At 39.0% G+C, this 26,111-nt stretch overlaps 1 protein-coding gene across 1 annotated transcript in view; it reads left to right on the top strand.

Moving 5' to 3' along the window:
- LOC136835410 (AT-rich interactive domain-containing protein 4B-like) overlaps nt 1–26,111 on the top strand; it is a 71,670-nt gene that overhangs the window by 27,104 nt on the left and 18,455 nt on the right. The window contains 6 exon segments of the mRNA XM_067098905.1: nt 3,476–3,867; nt 7,502–7,607; nt 11,499–11,720; nt 12,090–12,300; nt 13,588–16,639; nt 18,846–18,952. Coding sequence (XP_066955006.1) covers nt 3,476–3,867; nt 7,502–7,607; nt 11,499–11,720; nt 12,090–12,300; nt 13,588–16,639; nt 18,846–18,952 — 4,090 coding nt within the window.

Raw genomic sequence — 26,111 nt, 5'->3', positions numbered from 1 at the left:
AGTTCCCATATTTTCTGATAGTTAAACTATAGTTATTTTAAATGGTTAAATATATATAGTTATTGATGATATCTTTCTTATATAAACTTGGGCTTTGGTAGATATTGAAATTTGCAACTCAGGATTGGGAACCAAACTTGTTAAACACCACTTTGTTGGTGAGAAACATTCACAGCAAACACATGTTAACTCCATTTAGTCAGAAACCACCAAATCCTTTGCTTCAAAATTTGTCAATTTATAAAAGTTGATTTCTTTTGCACATAGGTCGAGACATTTTCATCAGTTCAGTATTTACTTGTAATAGTGCGAGAAAAATGCTTCAACCTCAAGAATGTTTCAGGATTAATGTATTTTTAGGTGTTGCCTAAGGCGTTTATTTTAAAGAAACTTGAAAATCTATGTTGTGATTGTCCTCCTTACTAAAGAATGTCAATTACCCGTATAGTAAATTATGCAGTTTTGTATTCTTGAGAGGAAAAACTAATTGAGGATAATTTAAATGTGGAATAGCTCAAGAAAATATTAGTCTCATACATGGGACTTGGGATCACCTTATTCTTATGAAGTCCTGGGTAATTTAGCCTTGTGGGTTGCTAGTGACTGCTCAGCTGTCCAGATTATAATATCTTTACATAATTTATCTGTACATGATATAAAGGTTTCTCATTAAATACCAGTTTTTAGTTTTCTTTAAAAGAAAACTATTGAGATGGCTAATTGCCTGTCCATGTGCACTTTTTCTGTCCACTGTCAGATCTTAAAAGTTACTGAGGCTAGAGGGCTGCAAATTGGTATATTGATCACCCACCCTCCAGTCATTAAACACACCAAATTGCAGCCGTTTAGCGTCAGCAGTTTGTATTTTATATAAAGTTAAAGTTAGCCATGATCATGCATCTGGCACCGCTATAGGCACAACAACACAGGCCACCACTGGGCTGTGGCTGAAAGTTTCATGGGCCATGGCTGAGTGTTTCATACAGCATTATACTCTGTACAGAAAACTCTGTTGTGTTGAAGAAACTTCTGTGCATTTTTTACTTGTTTTATCTATTGTCAATTTTATTGGTCAGATTGACTTGGATCATTAAAGACAAATTGTAGGGATCAGACTTTTGAGAGTTTGTATTACGAAACTTTGGTTTGGTTAAACTTCCTGATGATAATAATACTGCGTGATACCAAGGGCCTGTGGGAAATTCCACTTCTCATGTTTTTCCTGTGCTTTATCGTACAAAGGGCTACTCTTCAGCTTTCCTTGTCACAGCTCTCATCCAATGTGGGTCTGGGTCTTTACTCATCTGGTGCCCAGTGAAGGCCACCTGACACTATCACGTACTATTCTCACCTTTGGTCATGCACTAGACATGACCAGGCATTCTCCATCTCAGTTTTTTCCTCTAATTTCCTACTGTTTTATTTCTAACTATCCTGCCATCTGACTCCTAATATTCTTCTTTTAGATGAATAATCCCTAAATTATCCAGATCACCATTATCCAGAACTTGACATTAACTGACACACTTAGATCGGGGATCAAGGGCCAAAAGATATATGATATACTGTATATAAATTTAAAAAAAAATTGAAAACCTGCCCTCTAATGGTTGGCTATGCTGCATGGCCTCGAGAAAATGTTGGTAACACTGCCTGCACTCAGACTACCTGAGAAAGGGTTTTTGGGGGTGGGAGAGGCCTTAAGAAGTTTTTATGTGGGGGGAGGGGGGTTCGGATGGCTTGGCGCCATCGGAGAGGAGGGCCAGTAAGTCTATGTAGAGGAAGGTTCAGAGAAGGGTTGTTTTGGAGGGTGGTGGAGCTGGGGAGCAGTTTCTATGGCTGGGAGGGGATGCAATGTTGGATGGGTGAAGAGGGCTATGTAGACTTGACTTGAAGCAGCTTGTTTGGTTTTGTGTTTTTATGTTTATGATAAAGTAATTCACATTTTATTAAAGGATATGTACAGTACTGAGGTACGGGGGAGAGAGAGAGAGAGAGAGAAACAAACAATAACTCGGGTATGTTTATATCGAGATCTAAGTACAGTAACACATGCACTCCTTCACCTTATATTTTATGCTACAGTATTCTGATTTATACTTTTACTGTACTTTCTGATATTTTATATTGTCAAACCAAAAGATAAACATAATCATGTGCAGAGGCTGAGAGAGAGAGAGAGAGAGAGACTGATTTATGTTTACATCGAAGTCTAAGCACAGTAACACATTCTTTACTTTTTATTTATATTTTATGCTGCAGTATTCTTGTTTATATTTTTACTGTATTTTCGCATTTTTGATACTTTTCAAACCAAAAGATAAATGCAATTGTCTTTAGGGTAGTAAGAGAGAGAGAGAGAGAGAGAGAGAGAGAGAGAGAGAGAGAGAGAGAGAGAGAGAGAGAGAGAGAGACAGCTGAGATGAAATATCAACACTGATAAAATATTCTCGTTTACTGTGGTGATATGCATGATAATCATACTTAGAGTTGACTAAACTTGCAATAAAATACAGTACAGTAAATCAAGCAAAGCAAAAAAAATGGCAATCACGTTGCATCATTATTGCCAAGCACTCACTCTGGATTAATATCATGAACTTCCTGGAGTTTGTTTGGTTTATGTTATGTTTATGATGCAGTAATTCATATTTTATTGAAGGATATATATATATATATATATATATATATATATATAGAGAGAGAGAGAGAGAGAGAGAGAGAGAGAGAGAGAGAGAGACAGAGAGAGAGTAAGTATGTTTACACTGAGCCTAAGTACAGTGACACACCTCCTTCACTATTTTATGTATATTTTTACGCTTAGTATTCTCCCCATTTACACTATTTTTTTTTTTTTGTATTTTCTCATATTTTTACAACCAAAAGATATACACAATTGTGTGCGTAGGGTACATATGTATGAACACACTCATTCTAAGTCGTTTGTGAACTTGCTACAGCCTGTTTGGTGTTGGCTTGCCTACATATGAAATTTGCAGTTTAGTTATTTTTACAGTGATTGGAGATAAAATATCAACAGTGATAGAATATTCTCTTGTGTACTGTTATGATATGTGTGGTATTCATACATAGAGTCAGCTAAACTTGTAATGAAATACGGTACAGTAAATCAAGCAAAGAAAAAAAATGGCAACACGTGCAAAGTGACTGCTGCTGTTTGTGCGTTTAGAAGTTTTATTATTATCACAATTTTTGGTGGCTTCAAGTGTTGTGAAGTTGGAATTAGTTTTACTAAAGGCAAAGTAGCTATTCATGTAAGTTATGAGTTTTGAAGTTAAGCTAGTAAGTATAAAGATTTAAGTTATTTGAAATGTTTTGTTTTTAGTAGAAAGTTCCTAGTAAGTATAAAGATTTAAGTTATTTGAAATGTTTTGTTTTAAGTAGAAAGTTCCTGTTAAATTATTACTTGTTTTAAATGTTTAAAAGTCTACAGTACATGCTTATATATTTATAGGCCCAGACTAGAGCATCAAAGCAAAGGGAAGAAAAGGCATCTACACCAACTAGAAAAGCCAAGGTTGAGAGGACAGCTTCGGTTAGCAGTTCGTGTACTCAATCATCCACACCATCTGACAACACTGGTAATGATGACAAAGCTGAGGATATTGATGTTGTTTCCATGAGCTCAACTTCTTCAGGTCCACTCCTTTCTTCTGTGAGTGCTCCTTCACCTTCCAACTCGTCAAGTACACCAAGTGACAAAAAAGCAGCTAGTAATAAGAATAACAAAAGTAAATCTAACAAAGTTAGTATTGTGCCAACAAACCCATCTGCACCTCTTGAGGATGTATCAGTGAAGAAAAGAGGAAGGAAGAAGAAACAGGAGGGGGATGTTGAGCACACAGTGTAAGTATTGATGGATTTGAACGGACTTCCTTCATTGTTCTTTTTGTTGGTCTTTAAGGTCATGATCAAGGTTAGTTGCTTTTTCTTTAAAAGGGAGTGTTCGTAGGATTTTAATTTAGCTTAGATAATGGTTGGGCAATAATAGGATTTTGTATATAGAAAGCCTGCTGTCAATAAAGTAGCAAAGCCATAGCTGCTCTGACCAAGTCATAGGTAGCCATTCCTCACTTGACAGTTCTCTAAATCCAATCATCACTGGTGAATGCAGACTATGGAGTAATAAATAAAAATAGGTTGTGCTAGAGTATGCCATTCATGTCAAAAGGAGTTCCAAATCAAAGTAATCGTAGTCTTTGAATTGGTTGACTACTTTTATATGTAGTTGATTGGTATTTATAGCAAAAACAAAGGAAGAGGTCAGAGAAATGTATAATTGACTAAAGAATTTAATAAGTCTATAAAGTCAATGGTAGCAAAGTCAGGCTTATTGTAATTTGCTTTGAAATACAGGAAGAAATGCAATCAGGAAAGGTTAAGTGTAAATGCTGCTCTGAGTTAGTGTTGACTGCTATGCTTTGTATTGAATGTAAAACGAAGGAAAAGGTCAGAGAAAGGTATAATACACAGAACTTAATGAGGCTATAAAAGTCAGTGGAAGCAAAGTCAAGCTTAAGGTAAATGGTAAATAGATGGCATCACAGAAATTGCACAGGCTTGCAAAACAAAACATATTTGTCGACACATTAAAATTTGAGAAGCAGACGAATGCTTGTTTATAGCGATCTAGTGTTATAGAGTAGGGGCTTTGGTTGCACGTTTCCCAGAATTTTTTTTCTTGGTTATCCCCTTATGTTGATAATGTCTATTTTGACAACAAACATTGAAACTTGAGTGTTTCATCACATTATCAACAATCATACAATGCCCTATTTATGGTCTTGACTCGCTTAAAAAAAAAAAAAAAAATTGCGACAGTACCACTTTGACTCTCGGATACGTATCAATCAACCATCTCTTAATTTCAGTCTGCCAAGCTGTCAGTAGCTCAGGCCTTTGCTATCCCAGTTTGTTTTCTTCTGCCAGGTTAACCAGTGTTTCTTTTCTAATCATATTGTAATATTAATCATATGAACAATTAGAAGCATTCTTTCACCAGGTCTATGTGACATTTGTGGTGCTTTGCTTGACAGATCTCCACTTCAGCTTTGTTTTTGAGGCCAATCCTTGACTATTTATGGACTGAAAACTGTCCTTATAGCTCTCCACTGATTGCAGCAGGGGGGGTTGTGTTTTGATAACAATGCTAAAAGTCTTCCTTCCAAGGGCAAGCAGCTGGTTATTGTATTGATCATCTTCATTCTGAAGGTGCTTTTCCTTCTATGTATGCAGTTTCAGGGAGGGGCAGCAAGTTTCTGAGCTGTGGTTTGGCAACATATGTTACAGGTTGCTCATTAGTGGGGCTGTAGATCATACTTGACCTTGTTTTAGTTATTCCATTGACCACCATCTGGCTTAACGTAACAGCATCTCTTGCTGTCTCTACCTTATCCACAATTACAACTTGAAGGTTCTGTAGTCTTGTTCAGTATTTGGTTTTCTATACTACTTGTGTTGGGTCAAAGGATCCATAGTAGGTAATATTGTAATGTTTTTGTTCCTTTTTTATGTTCTTCGTTATATGATTGCATAGATTTTAGTCTTTCTCCTCTTACCTTGGTTTCTTTTAAGTGTCCCTTCAGTTGCTTGTGACGGATGATGTGCTATCTTTGTATATTTATTCCTTTTAAATATTGATATCTCTCAGAAGGCGTATAGAGACAGAGATCATTAATTTCTTCACTTTAATTAGTACTTAGTATTATAAAGATCAGTACAAAATTAACAAGTTACAATAATGAAGCAATCACTCTTGAATCAGTCTAAATGGGGAACACGGAGCGATTGGGAGAAGTACTCTCCCATGAAGGACTACAGTTCTGACTCTGGTCTCCCTCGTGGGTCTCTAACTAGTTGAACCCTCAAAAACTGCTATCTGCAAATCTCCACCTCCTTCTAGCCTTATTGTAAGGATTAATCAGCAAGGCCTCCCCCTTCAAGTAGCTGATTATGGACTGTAGTGGGTGTGATTCAAATCTCTCTTAGAGGACTTGATAGGAGGTGATCTTAGGAAGGTGTGAAAGACCCTCCACACATAATTGATTGGAGGTTGAAAAGTATATCACTTGGGCCAACCCCCAAATTCCCATGGAACTTCCACCGAAAAACACCTTCCGGAGAAAGGCGGACTCGAGATCAGCTGTTGTAAGCATTTAGACTGTGCTGACTCATGTTTTGCTTGCTTCAATCAGGGCCATTATTTCCCATTTTCTGACTGTTTTTATGAGCCAAACAGATATACTGCAATGTAAACATCACATATTATTGATAACATGACAAACAGCATTTGGCCATTATCACTGTGTTCTTTGCCTCTCTCTTTACTCTTATTTCTCTCTCCTTACTTTTTCTTTTTCTGTCTCTCTCTCTCTCTCTTCTATTTAATTTCCCTATCTATTCTACACCACAACAATATCATGCTTTTCTACTGGATGGAGCAACAGACAAAGCAAGCTTTGAAGAATTTAATCTCACAACAGAGGAAGCAGGCTCTGAGAAATACAGTCTTGGGTAGCCATGTATGTCACTTTGGAGAGTGTGTTTCAGAAGAGCAAGTGTAAGCTAATTAGAGTGACACCTGAACCCTAAATGTGCATGGCCTATAGGAACTTGAATTATTGATGAGGTACCTGGGACACCTTTTGTTGCGCATTGGGTTTTTCAACTCCATCTTTAGTCTATGAGAACCAAGTTCCTCAGTTTAAAAGTATTCAAGTTCTTTCTTAGATTCATCAGATCCTTTCAAAACAGTTTGAGGCAGTCAGCGAACTGACTTCCCTCCATAGAAACCCAGCATTTGAATTCATTCCCTCCATACAAACCCTGCATTTATTTACTCATTGCCATTTCCCAGCCCTGCTAATCTTGCAGCCTCAAGGTTGTTGGTTGATACATAACTGAGGATCCAGGTGGCGTAGGTTTCACGAGAGAACTCCTTTTGTTAACAGATTTTGACACTATATGATATATGAGTGTGTATGAGAGAACCTGTTTTATGTTTTAAAACTCAAGTTCTGGAGTCCATTTCATATCTTAACAAGTAAAGAGGAGTTTCATGGCTGTTTTCCCCATTTTTTTTTTTTTTTTCTCAAAAAACTTCACTAGAAAATATGGCTGCCATCTGTTTGTAGCCAGCAAAATTCCTTACCAGCAAATAATTAGAGGGCTACAAGTTAAGCAAGTGATTGTAAATGTCTGATATGCTTAGGAAGAGGTAAGGATTACTATGTTTTAGCAGAAGGACAGACCTTGATGGAGTTGTAGAAATTTAAAAAGTTCTATATTCTTATTGTATTTATTGCTGAATATACCATTAACTAGCTGAATGAGACTTGTTTTGCCCCGAAATAAATTTGGAATCTTATAGTTGTGTATAGTTCAAGGTGCTGCTGGATAAGTCAGGGTTAGGTTTACGTACAATGTTATGGAAAGACTTTCTTTAGAACTGTAATACTGTTATCAGTGTGTATCCCTACAGGGGTAAAGCGCTCATACCAGCCCATGTTCCTGTGAGTGTAGGGGACAAGCTACGAGTATTATACGGTCCCAATGCTAAAGAATCAAAGGTCACTTATGAAGCTAAGGTAAGGATATGGTTTAAGTACTGGGAAGTTCTATGTAAAATTAAAGTGGTTTTTATTCTTGAATATGTGGCCCGTAGTACACTGCATTATAATGCATTTTTCTGGCCTAGTCTGATGAATATATCCATGCTGATTTAGAAATATACTCTAAAAATAAATTGACAATCAGGAAAACTAACTTTGTCCATACATGAAACAAACCCTCGGTCTTAAGTAAACTTCCATAGCCAGCTGGAAAGGGGTAAAATTAATAAAACTGTATATGCAAGGGACTAGTGGCATCTGTCCTTATTCACGAGTCCTGTGGGACCACCCACACCCTAGCAGTACTCTGTGACTCCATCAGTTACTCCCTTACTTCCTTTGAGAGAGGACTTGTTCTTTCTATCCTCCCTAAAAAGCCGGTTTGGTTTGCCGTTTTTGCTTTCTCTCTGTTTCAGTGTCTGGTTTTCTGCTGTTTGTGGATGTGTGCTTTGATATAATGGATCCTCTTGATGCTCGTGCGAGTGTATCTCCTGGATCTTGCAAGAAGCAAAGGAAATGTCATGGTGTTGGTGGCTTGCCTTGTACTTGCTTCCTAACTTCAGTGAATATGGATTCTCACCCAACGTGTAGTAGATGCAGAGAGAACGTATGTAATGCAACTAATCCTTGATTCGTCTTCAGTTCCTTTGTTCAGTCTCCTTGTGATGCTGTCCCTTCCTTAGAGAGGCCTATTCCAGTTTTATCACCTCCTGTAATAGAAGTTTCCCATGCCCCTACCTGTTCGTCCATAGATTCATGGAGGGGTTTCAGGTAATTATATGCCTCTTTCCCTTCTGGGAGGCGGGTGGGCCATTCTTTCTTTGAAGAGTCTCATTTTCCAGCTCTGGATGCTCATAGTATGGCGGGCATGTGGTCCTCGCTAGGCCTATCAGGGTTACCAACCTTGGATGGCCTGTTGTCTCAGTACATGGCTTCCCACTACCCTCACTTTTAACATAGTAAGATTTTATATCGATTGAAACTATATCAAATTTGATCATATTTATAGGCAAACGATAGGTATCCCTATGGGTGCTAACTAAAGCCCTAATATTGCCAATGTATACTTCTGTTTTTATGAATCAGAATTCTTACAGAATTCATACAGAAGGTAGACTTAAATGTATAAATACATATGGATATGTAGGTGATCTGTTTATAAATACAGATATATTATTCAATGGTAGTTCAGTATAGTGCTAGAAGTTTCTAATGCTTATAATCACCCAAGTAAAACAGGATCCTTCTTAGCTATTGTTGTTAAAATTATCAATAAGTTTCTAACTCAAGTTTATGATGATGAAAGAGATTTTGATTTTGAAGTACTATAGTTGCCTGGTTTCCACTTGAATATACCACTCTCACTTGTGGAGTCATTTGCTCACAATTTCCCAGATTTGCAAATATATGTATGAACAGTGAAAATTTTGTCTACAGTTGTCAGTTACTTTTAAATAAACTGGAAAATAATAATTTTCTAGTGTGGTTTATATTATTGCAGGTGCTCTTAACAAATTAGAACTACTACCTGCATTTACCCAATGGGGAATATAAGTTGACAGTGAGATATAGTACAAGAACTGTATGTATATATGCATATGTCCAAGCACCTCTGCATTCATGTTGTACACCATCTTATACAGTATGTAAAGTGTTTTTACCCACAGTACAAAATTGCTTTTTTTAAGAAATTATTGCTAGGCTATGTACAAATGTGTTACCTTTCAGTTCTTATGTCCTGTTCTCTAAATACTGTAGTTTTTGGTAACGTTACTGTATGAAGTTTTCTACTCATGTTTTATCAAAATACACACTCCATTAGTCAATTAATATAAAATTCTATATAAAATGAGAGAGCAGATGATAGACTATTCATTTGCTTTGGTTTTGATCTTTCTTACACATGTAGGGGATGTATTGCAACATACTTCTCATCAGTTATAATACAGAATAAATTTTTAGTAATAGAGGTTGTAAAATAAGGATGTAAATTACAGGTGTTAAAGATAACATTACAATACTGTAGCTGGACTTGGGTTAAATATGTAAGTGCTATATATGGCACTGAATTTTGCAGATAGTACATCTGTACTGAATAGCAATGCCTTGACTTACTGAAACTGAGTTACATGACAACATGGCTTTTGATCCCCAACTGTGTCAAAATGCAAGGGTGTCTATATTTGCAGAGAACTACGTTGGTAAACTGGTTTTGGCTAATAATCTTAACCCCTTAAAAGACAGGATTGAGCCTCAGTGTGAAGTAAAACAGGTTTGGAGAGGTGGATGATTGAGCTTCAGTGTGAAGCAAATTACGTACCACTGTTATGGTAATAATGACTCGAAACAAAGTGCCAATACTTCTATATGCTATAAATTCACTAATGGCAGCTTTTATACAGGCGTGAGAGTTAGGCCAGTATCAATGTCATGCGTGTGACTTCAAGGGGAAAATATTGCATCTCTCTCTCTCCACATGAGTTTTTGTAAATTTGCCTGTAAATATACGAAGGGGTTGCTGTTGTTTTGTTTTGTCTTTCACGATAGTATGTCGGTTTGTAAATGTAATTTTACAAAGAAAATTTTAAAGAAATATTAGAAAAAAGCATGTAAAAGTAAAAAAAAAAGTTACTGAATCTCCCTTCTAAATGAATTTGTGAATATTTCACAACAAATATGCCCAAAATTTATTTACTGCTTTTGTTTCTTATCTGCTTTGGTATTGTGTGAGCAGTAATAATAATTTTACAAAATACAATAAATTTATTTATTAGAAAAAACATATATAAGTTGGTAAAATTTATGATTGTCTTGTAAATTAGGCCCCTCAAGGGGTTGTAAATAGCCATTTTCAACTTCTCGTGGAAGGAAGGGAAAATTTTTTAGAATTTTTTTTATTTATACAGTGTGAATGTACGTGTCATTCTCTTTCCATTGATGTAATTTTTTTTTTATTTTGCCAACCTCAAAGTTTCCCCGGTCTGGGGTGCTGCACATTGATAAATTATGCCGTCCCTTAAGGGTTAAGAGCTTAGTCTTGACATCCCTGATGAGGAGCTAGATTCAGGGTGTTAGGGTACATGTTTTGAGCACTTTCAACCCATTTTTTGCTGGGTATCTGGAGGTGGCACTCAACTTGTACTAAATTCCATCCAAGAAATGTTACTTGCAGCACTCTGGCTGCTCTTGTTGGGTCCAAGTAGTCAGGAGGTCATTCAGTATCTTATTTGTAGGAAGGGGGAGTGTGTACCTCTTCATCCAACTCATAACAAGCTAGCACATGCATGCATTCATTTAGCAGTCTCAAGACTTGGTATTCTGGAGTACTGACAACACATTTCTTATTGCCAATAAGTGCCCAGCTCTTCTGGCCAAGAACCACTTAATTTATTCAGGCCTGAGTTTTAAAGCTTAAACATTACTGGGGTGTGTGTTTGAAGAAGTTTGGTTGCAAGCTTATGTATTTTCGAGTTTGTTGGTTCCTGCGACATGTTTTTTTTGACTTTGGGTATCAAGTTTTCTTCTTACCTAAAGAGTCATTCAAGCAATATGTGATTAATAGGGTTGTGATGAAGCCAGGGTTTTTTATAACGCGAGGTTTTATGCAAACCCTTTAATTACACAGAAAGTACCCACCTCTCAACCCCATGAGCTCACTTCTCTTTCTTTTATGGAGAAGTGGGAATGAGGATAAGCAGTACTGGTAGTAGGGTAGAATATGTTCAGAGAATGATTCGGAAATAAGGAGGTTTATGATTACTCTAATAGGTATGTATGGAAACTTAACAACTGTTATCCCCCATACCTTACCCAAGACTTGAAATGTTTTGGTCTGGAATTACTTTCTAAGTAATTTTCAAATTGCAGGTGTTACAAGTGGATGAAGAGGGGAATGCTCCAATGTATTACGTCCATTATTTGGGTTGGAATACACGCTATGATGAATGGGTAGGTAGGCCAAGAATAGCAGAAAATACCACATGGTCCCAGAACAGAGCTAGGAAGGGTCGTGCAGCTGCCACTAAAGAACTTAAAGAAAAAAAAGAGAAGGCCAAAGAAAGAGGAACAAAGAAGGAAGAGAAAGATAATGTAAGTAAATTCCTTGTATGAATGTAATCTTCATCCTGTATATCTTGGTTACAATAAAATATATTTGAAATTAGGAGTACTGGTAACAGCATTTTTGTTTATACACCCTAGATTTTGTCAAGGTTATTATAAAGGAGGAGAGTTGGCACTGTTGAACTACTATACAACTAGAATTGACACTTTGGGAACCATTCTTCATTATTATGTTTTCTCAGCAATAATATTCCTTTATTGCTTACATTACTTTATTCACATCAAATTTTATGCAGTGGCAATGCACTTTAAAGGTGTGTCCTAGTGAGACAGACTTCATTATGGTTTATAGGCTAAATGCTTACCTTGGCTAAATGCATACCAATATTTGAATAGGTTACTGCAGCTCCATCTCCCAAGAGTGGCTTGAACAAGAGAGGTCGTTCAGGTACTGTTATCCGGGAACGTAGAGAAAGTGAACGCAGTGATGTAAGTGGTACCAGCAGTATATCTGGCCCAAGTACCCGTGCTACCAAAGACAAAGGTCTTGTACAGCCAGATAGTCCATCCTCAGTGGATAGCAAGCGGACTAGGAGGAGCATTCAAGGTTGGTTTTTTTATACCTTTAAAAGTACAGTAGGTGTATTTTTGAGGGGAACTGAAATTTGTTGAAAAATGAAATATTTTTAGTTTAATATAGGAAATATTTGATGATAGCTTAGTCAAATTAGGTACTGTGCACTTCTACACTTCCTCTCTACCTCATATAGTTGGTTCAAGTCGAATAAGGGAACATTATGGCAAGGAAGCGTAAAATAAAATTCAGAACACAGTCAAGTGGTACACACCGTGTGTAAATATAGTCTACAACCAGGTAACAAATAGAACATTTACAAAGAGGAAAAAGAAATAGGTGAGCTAATAATTGATGGACTTGTCAAGAATTACAAGAAATTTTAGAAGATCTCATGCTATTTTTCGTATAAGCTTTGGAATTGGTATACAATTTTTGTATTTTGCATGTAGTATGAGTATATTGTCAAATGGTGTATTTTAATATTATTATTTGCCTTATTGGTTAAGAACATGTTCTTACTTTTCTTCAAGTTAAAATATTTTTGGTTGCAATGTGTGGTTACTGAGATTTCAAGATTCCTGACCCCTGATAAAAGTGTGAATTTCCCTGTAGGGGGCTAGTGACGTCAGTGCACAGCTTGCAGTGCAGTGTTGGCATTACTTGAGGTCCTTTGCAGTACCCCTTTGGTCCCAAGCTGCAATCCTTTTTATTCCTTGTAATTTAGCTCCATTCATAGTCTCTCTCTATTCCACATTACTTTTCACTCTCCTGGTACACCTATAAAACCTTTTTACTCTCAATTTCCCTTTCAGTACTGAATAAGCTCACAGGTCCCGGCACTTGGCCTTTGGCCAAAATTTTATATTGGATTCCAATTGTGTGAATTTATTTGGTCACAGCATTGCACATACACTTTTCAAGTTGGTCCAACAATTTGCTGTGACTCATAATTACTGTGTTTTCATTAGATTTATATATACAATTGTTAAATGTCATTAGACAAAAGGAATGTTTACAAATGGGAATTCACTGATGTGATGGAAGAGATGCCTTAGTTGTAGGATATTATAATTACATTGCTATGCATAATAGGAGATTTCTGTAAATTGTGGTCCAAATATGAAATTGGATATCCAAGCTGATGATCATGAGTAGTTATAACGCTATCCTAACACCTGTTATTGTTAATACTGAATGATGTCTAGGCAGCTGAAGTGCAGCATATCCTAGGAAACTGCAAAAAACAAAGTATGTGTTTGTAGGTATCAAGAAATGTTTTGCTTTACAGATGTCTGATATAAGATTTTTTATTTTTAGACGCTGCAGACAGTGATAGTGAGGAATATGAATCTGATGGCGATACAGGATCTGAAAAGTCTAGGACTCGGGTTAGTGTTGAGAGAAGAACGAATCCCCCTTCTACGTCTTCTGCTTCATCTACTCCTACCTCAGAACCATGCCTTGCTACTGGCACATATGTAGAGAAGCCTGTGAAGGAAATCAAAGTAAAATCACCACCAGTTGACATAAAAAAGGAGGAAGAGGAAGGGGAAGAACCTAAACCCTGTGGTAAAGACATTGATCTGAATGCCATTATGTCTGAAATGAAAGGTCTAGATAAACCTATCAAGAAAGAAGAGGATAGGACAGTCAAAGAAATGCCACCCAGGATAATTGCTGCCCCAGCTTTAGTGATAATGCCATTTGCTAGCCCTGAAAAGAAATGTGTTGAAACTCCTGTGAAAAAGTGTTTGGAAAGTATTCCCAAGAAGACCGAATCTCCTAGTAAACCTGTTGCTCAAGAACCTGTCAAGTTGTTATCCCCAAAGCTTGAGAGTTTGGAAGATGACATATATGAATTTAAAGAACCAGAGCCATTTGATATTGGTGAGATGCGGGCTAGGAAAGAAACAAGAACAAAGAATAGTATTGGTGTTGTTGGAGCTGAAGAACCAGCAGACAGTGAGAAGTTTAAGAAGAAAGCTCGTACCAGAAAAGAAGGAGATACTGAAAAGAACGAATCTGATAGTGATAATAGTTTAAGTTCTCAAAAGAAGTTAGCCTTATCAAGAGAATCACCTAGTAAACGTTTGCCTTGTGATTCTAAGGAATCTGTTAATGTTGTGGAGTGTAGCACAACCCCTGAAAAGAAGGAAAGCCCGGCAGCCTCACCGCCTGTTATAGCAACTCCTAGTAAAGTTATTGTGAAAAAGGAAACTCCTGTGAAGTTGGAACCTTCCATGGGATCTCTTACTGATGTCAAAGTGATTAAGCCAGAAATGCCAAAATGTCCTTCCCCAAAACTTGTTCAAGGTGAAATGCCTAAATCCCCATCTCCTCTTAAGGAGCCCTTACGTATGGCTGGGACCCCTGTCAAGACAAAAACCTTGACAGGTGTAGATAAAACTGTTGTAACGCCTCACAAACCAGTCGGTGCTTCTTCCCACATTCTTGCTCAGGCTATCATGCCCATCATTGAGTCAAAGGCTCTTGCCAAGCCCATTCCTAAACCTACATTTGAACCCAAATTGGAAAAGGTTCCGCAAGTGAAGGTTGAAGAGAAAGTGGAACCAAAAGTAATGTCATTTTCACAAAGACAGCAACAGATATTTCCTCATCTTTTGAATAGGCCTGAGACCACAGAAAAAGTGAAAGAACGCATTATAGCGTCACCTATGCAGTCCCCATCAAGAGAAACCTCTATTCAAGATAGCTCCGTGTCAAATATTAGTGGTTCAGATGTAGATAGAATAAAGAGAGAGAGTTCTGTTGAAGAGAGCATTGAAGCTGTGATAAAACGAGCCAGACAGGATCAGACTGATAAACTTGAAGAAAGTGATAAATCTGAAACAAAACCAAGCCCTGACAAAAGGAGGCGAACGTCTAGTCGTGTCAAGAAGGTCATAAGTCGTGAGTTTCTGCCTGATACATCGGAGGAGTCAGATTCTGACTGTAGAAATCCTAGGCTTGATGCAGAGAGAAGAATGAGGAGAGGGAAAATAGGTTCAGATGGTGAAAAACTCTCTCCTCTGAAGAGAGTATATAAACCTATGAGTGAAACTGAGAAGAAAAAAGAAAAGAGAGATGATGATGATATGGATGATGAAGATGCAGATGAGGATGATGATGAAGAGAGAGGGCCTATGATGAGAGTCATTGGAAAGTGTGGAGTGTTCAAAAAGGAGGAGAACAAGATGAGTAATAATGAGAAGGAAGAGGAAGAAGATGAAGAGGAGGTTGAATCTCAACTCAGTAGGAAGAAGCCTCGAGCATCTGCCTCTGCTACTCCTAAAAGGTTAGAGGAAGAGGAAACCGAAACAGGTCTTGGTGATCTGTTGTGTGAGGAAACCATTCCCCCTGGAAGTCCAATGACTCATGATCCCATTTCAGCAGATACTGATGCTCCACAGCGGCAAGAAATTAAAAATGAAATGCCCTTTGCCAGTGTCCCAACCGGAAGTAGTTTTGGTAAACGAGGTCCTGTACCAGCTCCTCAACAACATTCATCATCTCAGTCTCAGCTACCAGTGTCTCAGCAGCAGCAGCAGCAGCAACAGACTCCCCCTCCTCCACCACCTCCACCCTCCTCTGTTCATGTAAAACCAACTCTCAAGCAGCCACCACCAGCAAAACCCCAACAGATCTTAGTGCCTCAGTCTCAGACATCATCTCAAAAATTAGAGCCACTCCATGCAAAGCAGCAGCAACAAATGCAACAGCAAAAGCATCATATACAGCCTCAGCACATGCAAACTCAGCAGCAGCAGCAGCAGCAGCAGCCACAGATTCGGCAGAATCCTCAGCAACCACCTCAGCAGTCCTTACACCAAAGACAACCACAACAACAACAGGCCCCTCAAATGCAGCATCAGCAGCCACATCATCACATCCAGCTGCAGCAGCAGCAGCAGTCCCAGCAACAACAGCAGCATTTACAACCATTGCAGCAACAAGGGAAGCCACAACCACAGACAGACCATTTATTACCTCATCAGCATACGTTGAAACTTCACCCTCATCCTCACCACCAAGAACACACTCAAGATCATCCAAATCAGCAACATCAACAACCAATGGACTATCAGCATCAGATTTCTTCCAGGCACAACCAGAATGTGAGCAATGCTATTCACAGTCCTAACCTGGCTGTTGTAGCTGCAGTTGCTGTTGCAGCAGCAAGTTCACGAAGTGGTTGTAGTACATCTTCATCGGTTCTTTCAACGACAGCACCGTCAACATCTGCTGCAGAGTGTGGCAGCATGGCTGCCAGTAGAAATATCAGGCCTTCGCAGAATACAGTTTTAGACAACACCCCTCCAACAACTCCTGAGAGTATCATCTCCAACTTATCAGATTCTCCAAGAGGAGGGTGAGTAGGATGTACTTTGTTTGGTTATGAATATTGTGAAAAATAACAAGCCACCAAGTTAATGTTTATACAGGCAGTCCCCGGTTAATGGCAGGCTCGGTTAATGGCGATCCAGTTTTATAACGTCTAGTGACGAAAATCGGCAATTTTTCGGCGCCGAAAATCGCCGATTTCCGCTTATCAGCGCCCGATAATTGGGTATTGGCGATACATACCTAACAAGCGATAACGAAAACCTTTCGGCGCGATATGCCTGAAAATCACCGAAAAAGCATCGAAAATCGCCAATTTTCAGTTAGCAGCGATTTTCGGTTATCATCACACCCCTCAGAAACGGAACCCCGCCGATAACCGAGGACTGCCTGTAGACATTAATAGTACTTTCATGGAATCTTTGCTTTTCAGTGATGTTAAAATTAGATCAGGGTAAGGTCTACAGTTTTTAAAGTTCAAGATGAGTATCAACCCACACCAGGATAACAATTTATCTGTCCCTTTACACTTAAGGTATCAAGGGCTTACGTTGATCTTGCATTGAGTATTTTTTAATGGTATTGAAAAAATGCCTTCGCAAGTTTTTGCAGCTGATCAGCAGTTTTAGAAGCCCTATAAAAAAAAATCTGATGTTCAGCAGATCAGATACTCTTACCAAGCATTATATAAAGTTTATACAAATGTTGACCTGCACTGGATCCCTATGTATTTAACTATTAGAGGAATTGAAGATGTTGATAAAATAGCCAATTCTGTATGTTTGGGCTAGATTGAATGTGAAATTCCATTGATTAGTTGTAACTGTGTTCAAGCCCATTGTAATGAGTAAATGGCAGAATATTTAAAATAAAAAATGGATAATAAAGCAGATTAAACACACGAGGGTCATTACGAGTCTTGGAATGGGCACACTTGTTGGATGCATTATTGTAGATCATTGTGACCACTGTCACATTACAAGACACATTAGGCTCAACCAGAGGATTTGATCTTGAATGAGAGGTGGAAATTGAAGGAAAGCAAAGTTAAAGTATTAGCTACGCTAGAAGAGATTGAATGTAATTAAAGTGAAAAGGCAGGAGTAATGTAGCTGAGACTAGGGGAACTCCTAGTACAATCTGCAGTGTGCCTTGCAAGGTACATTGAATTGTGCATTGCACTCTTATTTAGGACCACCCCACTTGACTCTGTTTGTAGGAAAAATAACTTACATCATGGGGTTTTTGTCAAAATTTTCAACTTTAGTGAGTATCCAGTTTTAAAAGATTGTACAAAGCTATGTAATTTATTATATGAGGTGTTAATTTTATTCTCCATTATAGGAGCAAACCTTTTGGGCCAGACCTGTGAGTTAGGAAATTTAGCACTGGTCTGGCTACACTTGAATATGCTATAATTATCAGCTGGAGTAATTATTGTATTTCCTCAATTTCTGTAACTAGCATTAGTAATTTGCACTTAGGAGCCCATTTTAAAGCAATGGGAAAAATAATGCAAAGTTTAAACTCAATGGTTTTAATCATTTATAACCTAATTAGATTGTCTTCCTTACATGATTCTTAAGACTTGGACAGATTAATTACAATTCTTTTATAGTGTTGTATGGTACCTAACTCATTCATGTAAGTTCTTTGATTTGGTAAGTCCTTTTCTGAAGTCAGTTGTAATTTTTATCTATGCGTCAGTTTTAGTAGGTTTTTCTAATGCTGTTAGTCTTTTTTACAGTAATATAACTTACACGTTCTATTGGTAATATTTCTCATTCTATTGATAACCAAAATTAATCTCTTGGCTTGAAATCAGTTTGACCCACCTTAACATTAAGCATACAGTATTAACCCATGATTTTATCTTGGAAGGAGCCAGTACCTTATTGTGTGCTCACTGGTTAGTCCTTTAAATTGATGAGCACATTCTGCTGCACCATTCCAGATATCCATTTAGTTGATAAGCAGACCACAGAAATATTAAATGTCTATGTAGATGTTGATAACTTTGTGGGTTATCTACAAGATTTCCCTCAAGTTTGGATGAAGTATAGTTAAACATTTGTTTATTGCTCTATTATCTGATAGGGAGGTGCCTTCCTTGATGGTATAAGGGAAGTCTAAATGAAAAAGGCACTTAGCCTTATGACCTAACCCTCACACTCAGTTCACCAATCAATCTGAATATGTGTGATAGTTTGTAACAATTATTTTTTAAATCACAGGGACGAAGGTCCAAAAATGGACGAGTCTAGTAAATCTGGACGTGATTCTTCAGAGGTTGAGCTAGACAGCCTAGCAGATAACAGTAAAATGGACCAGTTCTCTGAAGGTAAGAGCAGGTATTTTTAGCTTTATAGAATTGTAAAATAAATCATGGGATCAAAACCACAATCATTGTTACGGTGCTCATTATTGCTGTAAAGGAGTAACGTAACTAAGCAAATTTAGGTAATGTGGAAATCCTTAAAACATTGTACCCTTAAAATATTTTCATTGGCTCTTTGTCTCAGAACAGCAAAGTACAGTAGTACGTAATGTAGTTTCAGATTTATTCCATAATTGCTTGTTGTGGAATAATTTATTTCTGTTTTCCATTCACAATATTTTTACTGAATTGGCTGTTTGTTGAATGAAAATCAGAAGTACAGTACTGTAGTTGGTTGTTTATTACTAAATTTTCCTTGTAAGTTCTATTCTGTTGTGGTCATGACGTTCCAGATAATTTTCTTACGCCACATCTCATTTATCTTTATGATCCCCTACTCCTATTGTCTTCTGTTTTGCAGAAATTTCTTTCTGCTCAGGGTCTAAGTAACACAACAGTTTTCTCTTGGATTCTCTCAGATGAAACTTTTCTTTAATTTATACAGGCAGTCCCCGGTTATCGGCGATCCGGTTTTATGGTGCTTGTCTAGTGACGACGATAACTGGATTTTCGGCACCGATATGCGCCCATTTCCAGTTATCGGTGCCGATCCCCAGTTATCGGTGCTGATCCCCAGTTATCAGTGCCGATAACTGGATATCAGCGACAATAACCAGGGATCAGCGCTATTATCACCGATTTTCGGTTATCGTCACACTGTTGGGAACGGAACCTGCTGATAACTGGGGACTGCCTGCATGAAGAAAATTTCTTAAATAAAAGTTTATTTATATAAAAAAATTTCTCAAATCGTGTATCCTGCATTTTAGTCAGCTTTTTCATCATACAACCCCATTAGTCACATGTACATACAGCAAAAAAAAAAAAAACTCTTCTGAACTCTCAGATATGAACCAATAACCTCACTTCTTGTGTAATGTCTGTAACTGGCAGCTCTAGAGCCATATTTTTTTTCATCACAATCTATTAGTTCTTCTCTCTCTCTCTCTCTCTCTCTCTCTCTCTCTCTCTCTCTCTCTCTCTCTCTCTCTCTCTCTCTCTCTCTCACACACTCTCACTCTCTCTCTCTCACACACACACACACACACACACACACACACACACACACACACACAGTGCTGGAGAGCATTGCCAAAAGATCAGAACTCAACAGTGTGCTTATAAAGTTGTTTAAACTCTGGTGAACCTAAGGTGTAAGCATTTCCGGAGAGATGCCTATGGAGCAGGCCAGAATTTTGCTTAGGAACTAAACCTAACGAATGACAGTGATTATTCGTAAGCTGTGTTCTACTTTTGATAACAAGCAATGTATATGTGGAATGAGCTGGCAAGACTTGGTTTACATAGGGGTTTTTTACGGGTGATATCTGTCATCCAGGATTTTCTGTGGTCTGACAGTGGACTGGTCCCAAGGGAACCAGGTTAAAGAGGTCAGACTGTAGTTAATCAGAAGAATACGTGGGATAGTCAGGGAAGGGTTTAAAGGAACAGGTTCTTTTTCCTTATTCAGCAATACTTCTTACTAGGCAGAGTAGGCACCAAGAGCAAAATTTGAACTTAAAGGTGACAAAGGGGAGTGATCCGAACACAATTTTAACTTGCAACCCTGTCTGTTCATATCTGAATGTTTGTAACATGGACATTTGTAAGTAGGGTGGTGACTGTACTTATGTAGCAGGTATGGAAGTATAAAGATAAAGACCTGTAGGAAGCTTGTGGACATCGTAGAAGAGGGGGATAGCTAGACTAGAATGGATTTCAGGCAGAAAGTTCACAAGACAGACTAGAGTGGAGAGAACTCATTTTGCTGATATCTCAGAGATAATTGGACCTAAATAATGATGATTATTAAGAGGTAATCTTGTATTATTTTGTTCCTTGAACCTACTATGGTATACAGTAATAATGCACAAATATGAAGTGACATGATTCCTTTTGTATTGTACAAATTCTCAGACTAATGGTTGCCAATTAGTGTTCAACTTTCTAAATTTCCAGTGTCATACATGTCAGTAAGTTTGCGAATTCACAAATAACACTATTTTCCTTATGGGTATATGAATGATCTCTTTTATGTGCTGGTATAATTCATAATCTATGTAACATGAATTAATTTTTTAAGATCGTTTAGCTCAAAGCACAGAGTGGCAAAGTTAGCTATCTCGTGAATATAAGCGTGCATAATTTGCTACCGAAGTGAACTTCATAACTACCTCTACAACATACAACAGTAGACCTAATAAGCTTCATGGTCATAACAAAAGTTTCAAAACAGAAATAGGAATTACAAAAAGATTTTTTTGAATTAAGATTTATGCTGTTCAAACTGCTTGCATGTTATGAAATTATTTATAGGCCTAACGACAATAATCTAAGATTTCTCAGGTGCAATATCGTTTACTAAAGGATTTACTTTTAGAGATTACCTGCTCTTTGAAGAATACAAGATGATGATTCTTTAAATTATATCAAGAAGATAGCTATTAATCTAAATATTTATTAGTAATGACACAGGATTATGCGGCACATTTTTTTCTTTACTGACAAAAAATATTATTTTCTCGAAAATCCTTCCGTTTGCTTTTGGCATATAATTTATTCATTCATAAGCTAATTGAAGTGCAAGAACGTATAGATAACTTGTGCTTTCTGGCCAGAAATTGTTAATATAGAAGTGTGATTGCTAGGTGCAATGTTAGCAAGTATAAGAAAACTAACATGCCTGGGACTAGGAACAAAATCTTGTCATTAACAAAAGTGTAACTGCGTAGGCAATTATTTTCTAATAAACCATTTTTTTTTCTAGTGGTTAAGAAATAGAACACAAACATTATTTTTTATGACAATCCAGGTATTCGTATAATGAATATAGAAAAAATATTTTCAAGATTTCATTGTCTCTATTCATTGTAGACCCATGTTCCAGATGAATCATGTTGCTGCCACTTGAGTGGTTGTGTCACATAGCCAAGCCCCCTCCCCCCCACCAGTGATAGCAGTGGATGTGTTTTAGCTACAGTAACGCTTTTGTATTTATTTATTTTTTTTTTTTTCAGTGTTAAGGCGTAAAAATTATGAAATGGGGCTATTTAAAATGTTATGGTTGCAATGCAAGCAATATCAGTGATAAGAATATTTTTTTGGTCTTTTTGTATCATATATTTTAACATGTGAACCTAGATGTGATGAAGACTTCTTTTGTCAAATGCATTGACACTAGATGAATGAAAGTTTCGGGAATGGTTTGTCACTTTTTCCGAAATTTGGCTACACAGTATTTTCCTACAAGTTTGAAGTATATGATAGATTTTCCCCTTATGAAACATACTTTGACTGTATTTTATCAAGTAGCAAATGTGTTCAAATAAGAGATAAATATGTAGCGTGTTAGGTTGCCAGTTAGTGAAATTTGAAGGAAATCTTATGCAAACATGTAATACAGTATCACTTCTTAGCATGGCTGTACATGCTTTGTATTTACAGTGTTTTCAAATGGAGTTCAGGATTACATTTAGGCTTTTTTTTTATTTGTTGAGTATAGGATTATTTTTCCCTCAAATAAATATTGTAGGTTCCATTAGTTAGTCAATTTGTTCATGACACTTACCTGCCAGATATATATATAGCTGTATTTCTCCAGTCGACAGAATTTCAAAAAACTGCTGCACTTGGTGCTGGCCCAGTGGTTAGTACTCATTCCACGCTGGGAGGTGGTGGAATGGGGAACCATTCCATTTCTATTCAGATTTTCTCTGTCGCGGTACTGTTAAACATCTGTTTACAGTACCTCCGCCTCTGGTTTCGTTAACTTGCATAGTTTTCCTCTTAAGTATTCTCTTGACTTTTGGTATTGGATCTTGGACTGTAGTTAGCTGCAGCTTTTTCTGGACTGTTTTTGATTTTGCTTATGACTGCTCTTTAAATATGTCTGGATCTAGTTCTGCTAGTTTTTACGTGTATGTTGCATGAGTGATTGTAAGGTGAAGGCTGCCCGAGAAGCTTGGTGACCCTCACTCGGTTTTGCTTGTGTAGGGGCATGTTTGTCTAATAGATGATCGATGTAAGTGTGAACCTTTATCTGATCACGAGCTGGAAGTGCGTACAGTTACATTATGTTACTGAAGTTGGGGCGTGACAGGGTCAGGGGTCCTCCTCAGGAGTGTGCAGAGTCAGGTTATTTCCTCTCACATAATCTAATATAGTTAATGTTGCACCTGTCCCTGTGGTTTTGCCTTCGGGCCTGATGTTGTGTCTGCGGAGGTTGGCCTGGCGAGATCATGAATTCCATCCGTGCGGCTAGAAAATAGTGACATCTCTTCAGGAGTGTTGTGAGTGTGTGCTCCCCCAGTGTTGTGGAGGGGCGTCAGATTAGCCCCATAATGCTGGGCTGGGCGGCTGTCAGACTCCCCAGGACTCAGGGAGAAAGGCATGTCGAAAGCCGCAAGAAGGTTTCTGGGGCTTCCACGGTCTGGCGTCCAGCCGGCGGGTCCTGTTGTCACTTCCCAGGCTGCCGGGGATGGTGTTGACACGCATTCTCAGGACTGCTTTTAGGTCTCCAGCGTCCTCCCTCGTAAGGGGTGGAACTCTCGTGGCCAAGACTCTGCGTCCTCTGAAGAGGAGCTTAGTTCAGAGGGCGCTTCTCGTCAGTCTTCTTGTCTGTTGGGTATCATGAAGCTTTTCCCACATAGAAGAGGACTAGGACTTATCTGATGAGGGCGTTTCTGGCGCTGCAGTCGCTCTAAGGAGAGAACAACTTTATTGCTCCTGTGAGGAAGAAGAAGAAGCGTCCTCTGCTTCCCCTCATCTTCCCATAGGATTGTCTCTCCCAGACTTGATTCTTCTCCGTCTAAGAAGATTTTGTTTGGAGATGCAGCGGCAGTTGTCCTCTGTTATTGCTGAAGGACTCAGCTCCTGTCGTCACCAAAGGACTTGACTGCCCGTCAAGAGTCAGGAAGTCTCCATCTCCTGCTCCCTTTTCTTCGTCTCCGTCTCCTGTGTCATCGCCTTGTTGCCCTCTTAGCTCACAGGTTCCCGTGGCGGCCGCGAGCTGCTTCCAGGGCCCGGTTGCAGCTCTTCAGGGCGCTTCTGTGGGATGCTCACCCAGGGCGCTCCCAGGCGTCCCTTCTGTTGCTCTTCAAGGCGTTACGGAGCATTCTCTTTCGTCTGGGAAAAGATCTCCTCTTCGTATCGGACCTCAAGACCGTTCCCCTAAAGTGTTGGGTGACTCGGTTGTTTCTCCGGCTGTTCTGGGGAGGGTTTCTGGCTCAATCGGATCCTGCTGCGTCAGGCCTCGTCTGCTTCCTCTACTTCCGATTATCAAGTCTTAACGGACTTCTTAAGGACTTGTTGGAGACAAGTTTAAACCCTCGGCTCCTCTCTCCTCCTTCACAGTTAGCTTCTTCCAGCGAGGAGCGCCAGGGTTATGAAGATGACTTCTTTTGGCTACCAGGGCTTTTAAAGAAAGTCAGCGTGTGGATGGAGGAGGCAGTCCATGGCAAGACCTCTTTTGCAGTGCCTCTCTGTCTAAGCTTTCTGGCAGCTGGTATGTGGTATGAGGCGGGAGAGGGATATCAGTCCTAGAGTTCCTTCCTCTTCTCAAAGGGTTTCACCAGCCTTGTCAACGCTCCCAGAGTCCCATCTGTCTACTGCTAAGGTTTCTTTGGACTTTGTCAGAGACAGATCATCATCTCAAGGGTCTCTTCCGCTTTCATGGAGTGTTTAATTTTTGGACTGGTGCTTAGGGCTTTAGACCTTAAGCAGGACTCCGATTAGATCAGCCTGGGAGAGCTCTCTAGTGTCCTTAATTGTATGGACAAGGCAGTCAGGATGGATCAGAAGAACTGGCTTCTACTCATTTTTAGTGTGAGCCTCTTAAAGAAGAGGCCTTGTTTTTTACCGACTTCACATCTAATCCTCTCTCCTTCGCAAAGGCAGAGTTCTTGTTAACCTTTGTCCAACCATCTTTCCCCAGTCTTTGATTCGGGACATCTCTTGAGTCTTAAGGAGAGACCAGATCTTCTTAGCATTCTTGAATGTCCCTTCAGCTCCTTCTTCTTCAACCAGTTTTGTCCACCAGGAAGAAGAAGCCCATGGAGGAACTTCTTCCTCTAGATCGTCTCCCGAGGAAGGTTTCACCAGAGGGCCCCCTCAAAACCTAGGGGTAAAAGTGACTCCTTACGCCTCCAGACACAGTAGGAGCCAGGCTTCTTTATTTTGCGGGAGCCTGGAGGAAGGCGAAGGGCGGACTCCTGGTCTCAAAGTGTTCTAGAGAAGGGTTACAAGATCCTTTCTCGCGTTGCCACCCCTTTGCATGTCGCCCAGGGATCTGTGCGCCTTCTTACCACCGAGAAAGCAACAGATTCTTTAGACCTCCTGGAGCAGTTGATAGAAGAGAGCCGTGGAACAAGTTCTGAAGTTTGATTCTCCGGGGTTCTACAACAGACTATTCTTAGTCCCCGAAACAGTCGGGAGAATGGAGACCGATGTTGGATGTAAGCATCCTGAATAAGCTTTATTTTGAAAGAAAATTCAAGATGGAAGCGCCCCAGTCGGTTCTCGGGGCTTTAAGGCCAGGAGACTGGATGGTCTCTCTGGACTTACAGGGCAGCATATACTCCCATGTTCCCCATACATCCTCAGTCAAGGAAGTTCCTGGAGGTTTGTGCTGGGGGAGACCTGAGTCTTCCAGTTCAGACTCTCTGCTTCAGTTTGTGCACTGCTCCATGATTTTCATGGTGATCATGAAAATCCGCGGTAGCTTCACCTGGCGGGTCGTTCGTGTTCGTTCTACCTGGACGATGGCTCATCAAGTCTCTTCTCCAGGAGAGTGTCTGGAGGACCTGACTTTGGCTGAATTTGGAGAGTCCTGGGACTTCTTGTGAGACCAGAAAAGTCCAAATCTAAGTCAGCCATGATCCATGTCTATCTGGGGATTCAGATGGATTCAGTAACTTTTGAGCTTTCCATCCGAAACGGCAGCTACTTTGCTAGAAAAGTTTAATCCTTCCCAGGGAAGAAGGATACATCATTGAGGAATGGATGAGGTTGCTGGGGACCATTTCTCGCTGGAGAAGTTTGTTTCCCTGGGGCTTCATCTCCAGAC

The sequence above is a fragment of the Macrobrachium rosenbergii genome, chromosome 55, assembly GCF_040412425.1.
Source record: "Macrobrachium rosenbergii isolate ZJJX-2024 chromosome 55, ASM4041242v1, whole genome shotgun sequence".
Lineage (NCBI taxonomy): Eukaryota > Metazoa > Arthropoda > Malacostraca > Decapoda > Palaemonidae > Macrobrachium > Macrobrachium rosenbergii.
Note: the sequence above shows the minus strand (reverse complement) of the source record. Positions and strands in the feature narration are given on the sequence as shown.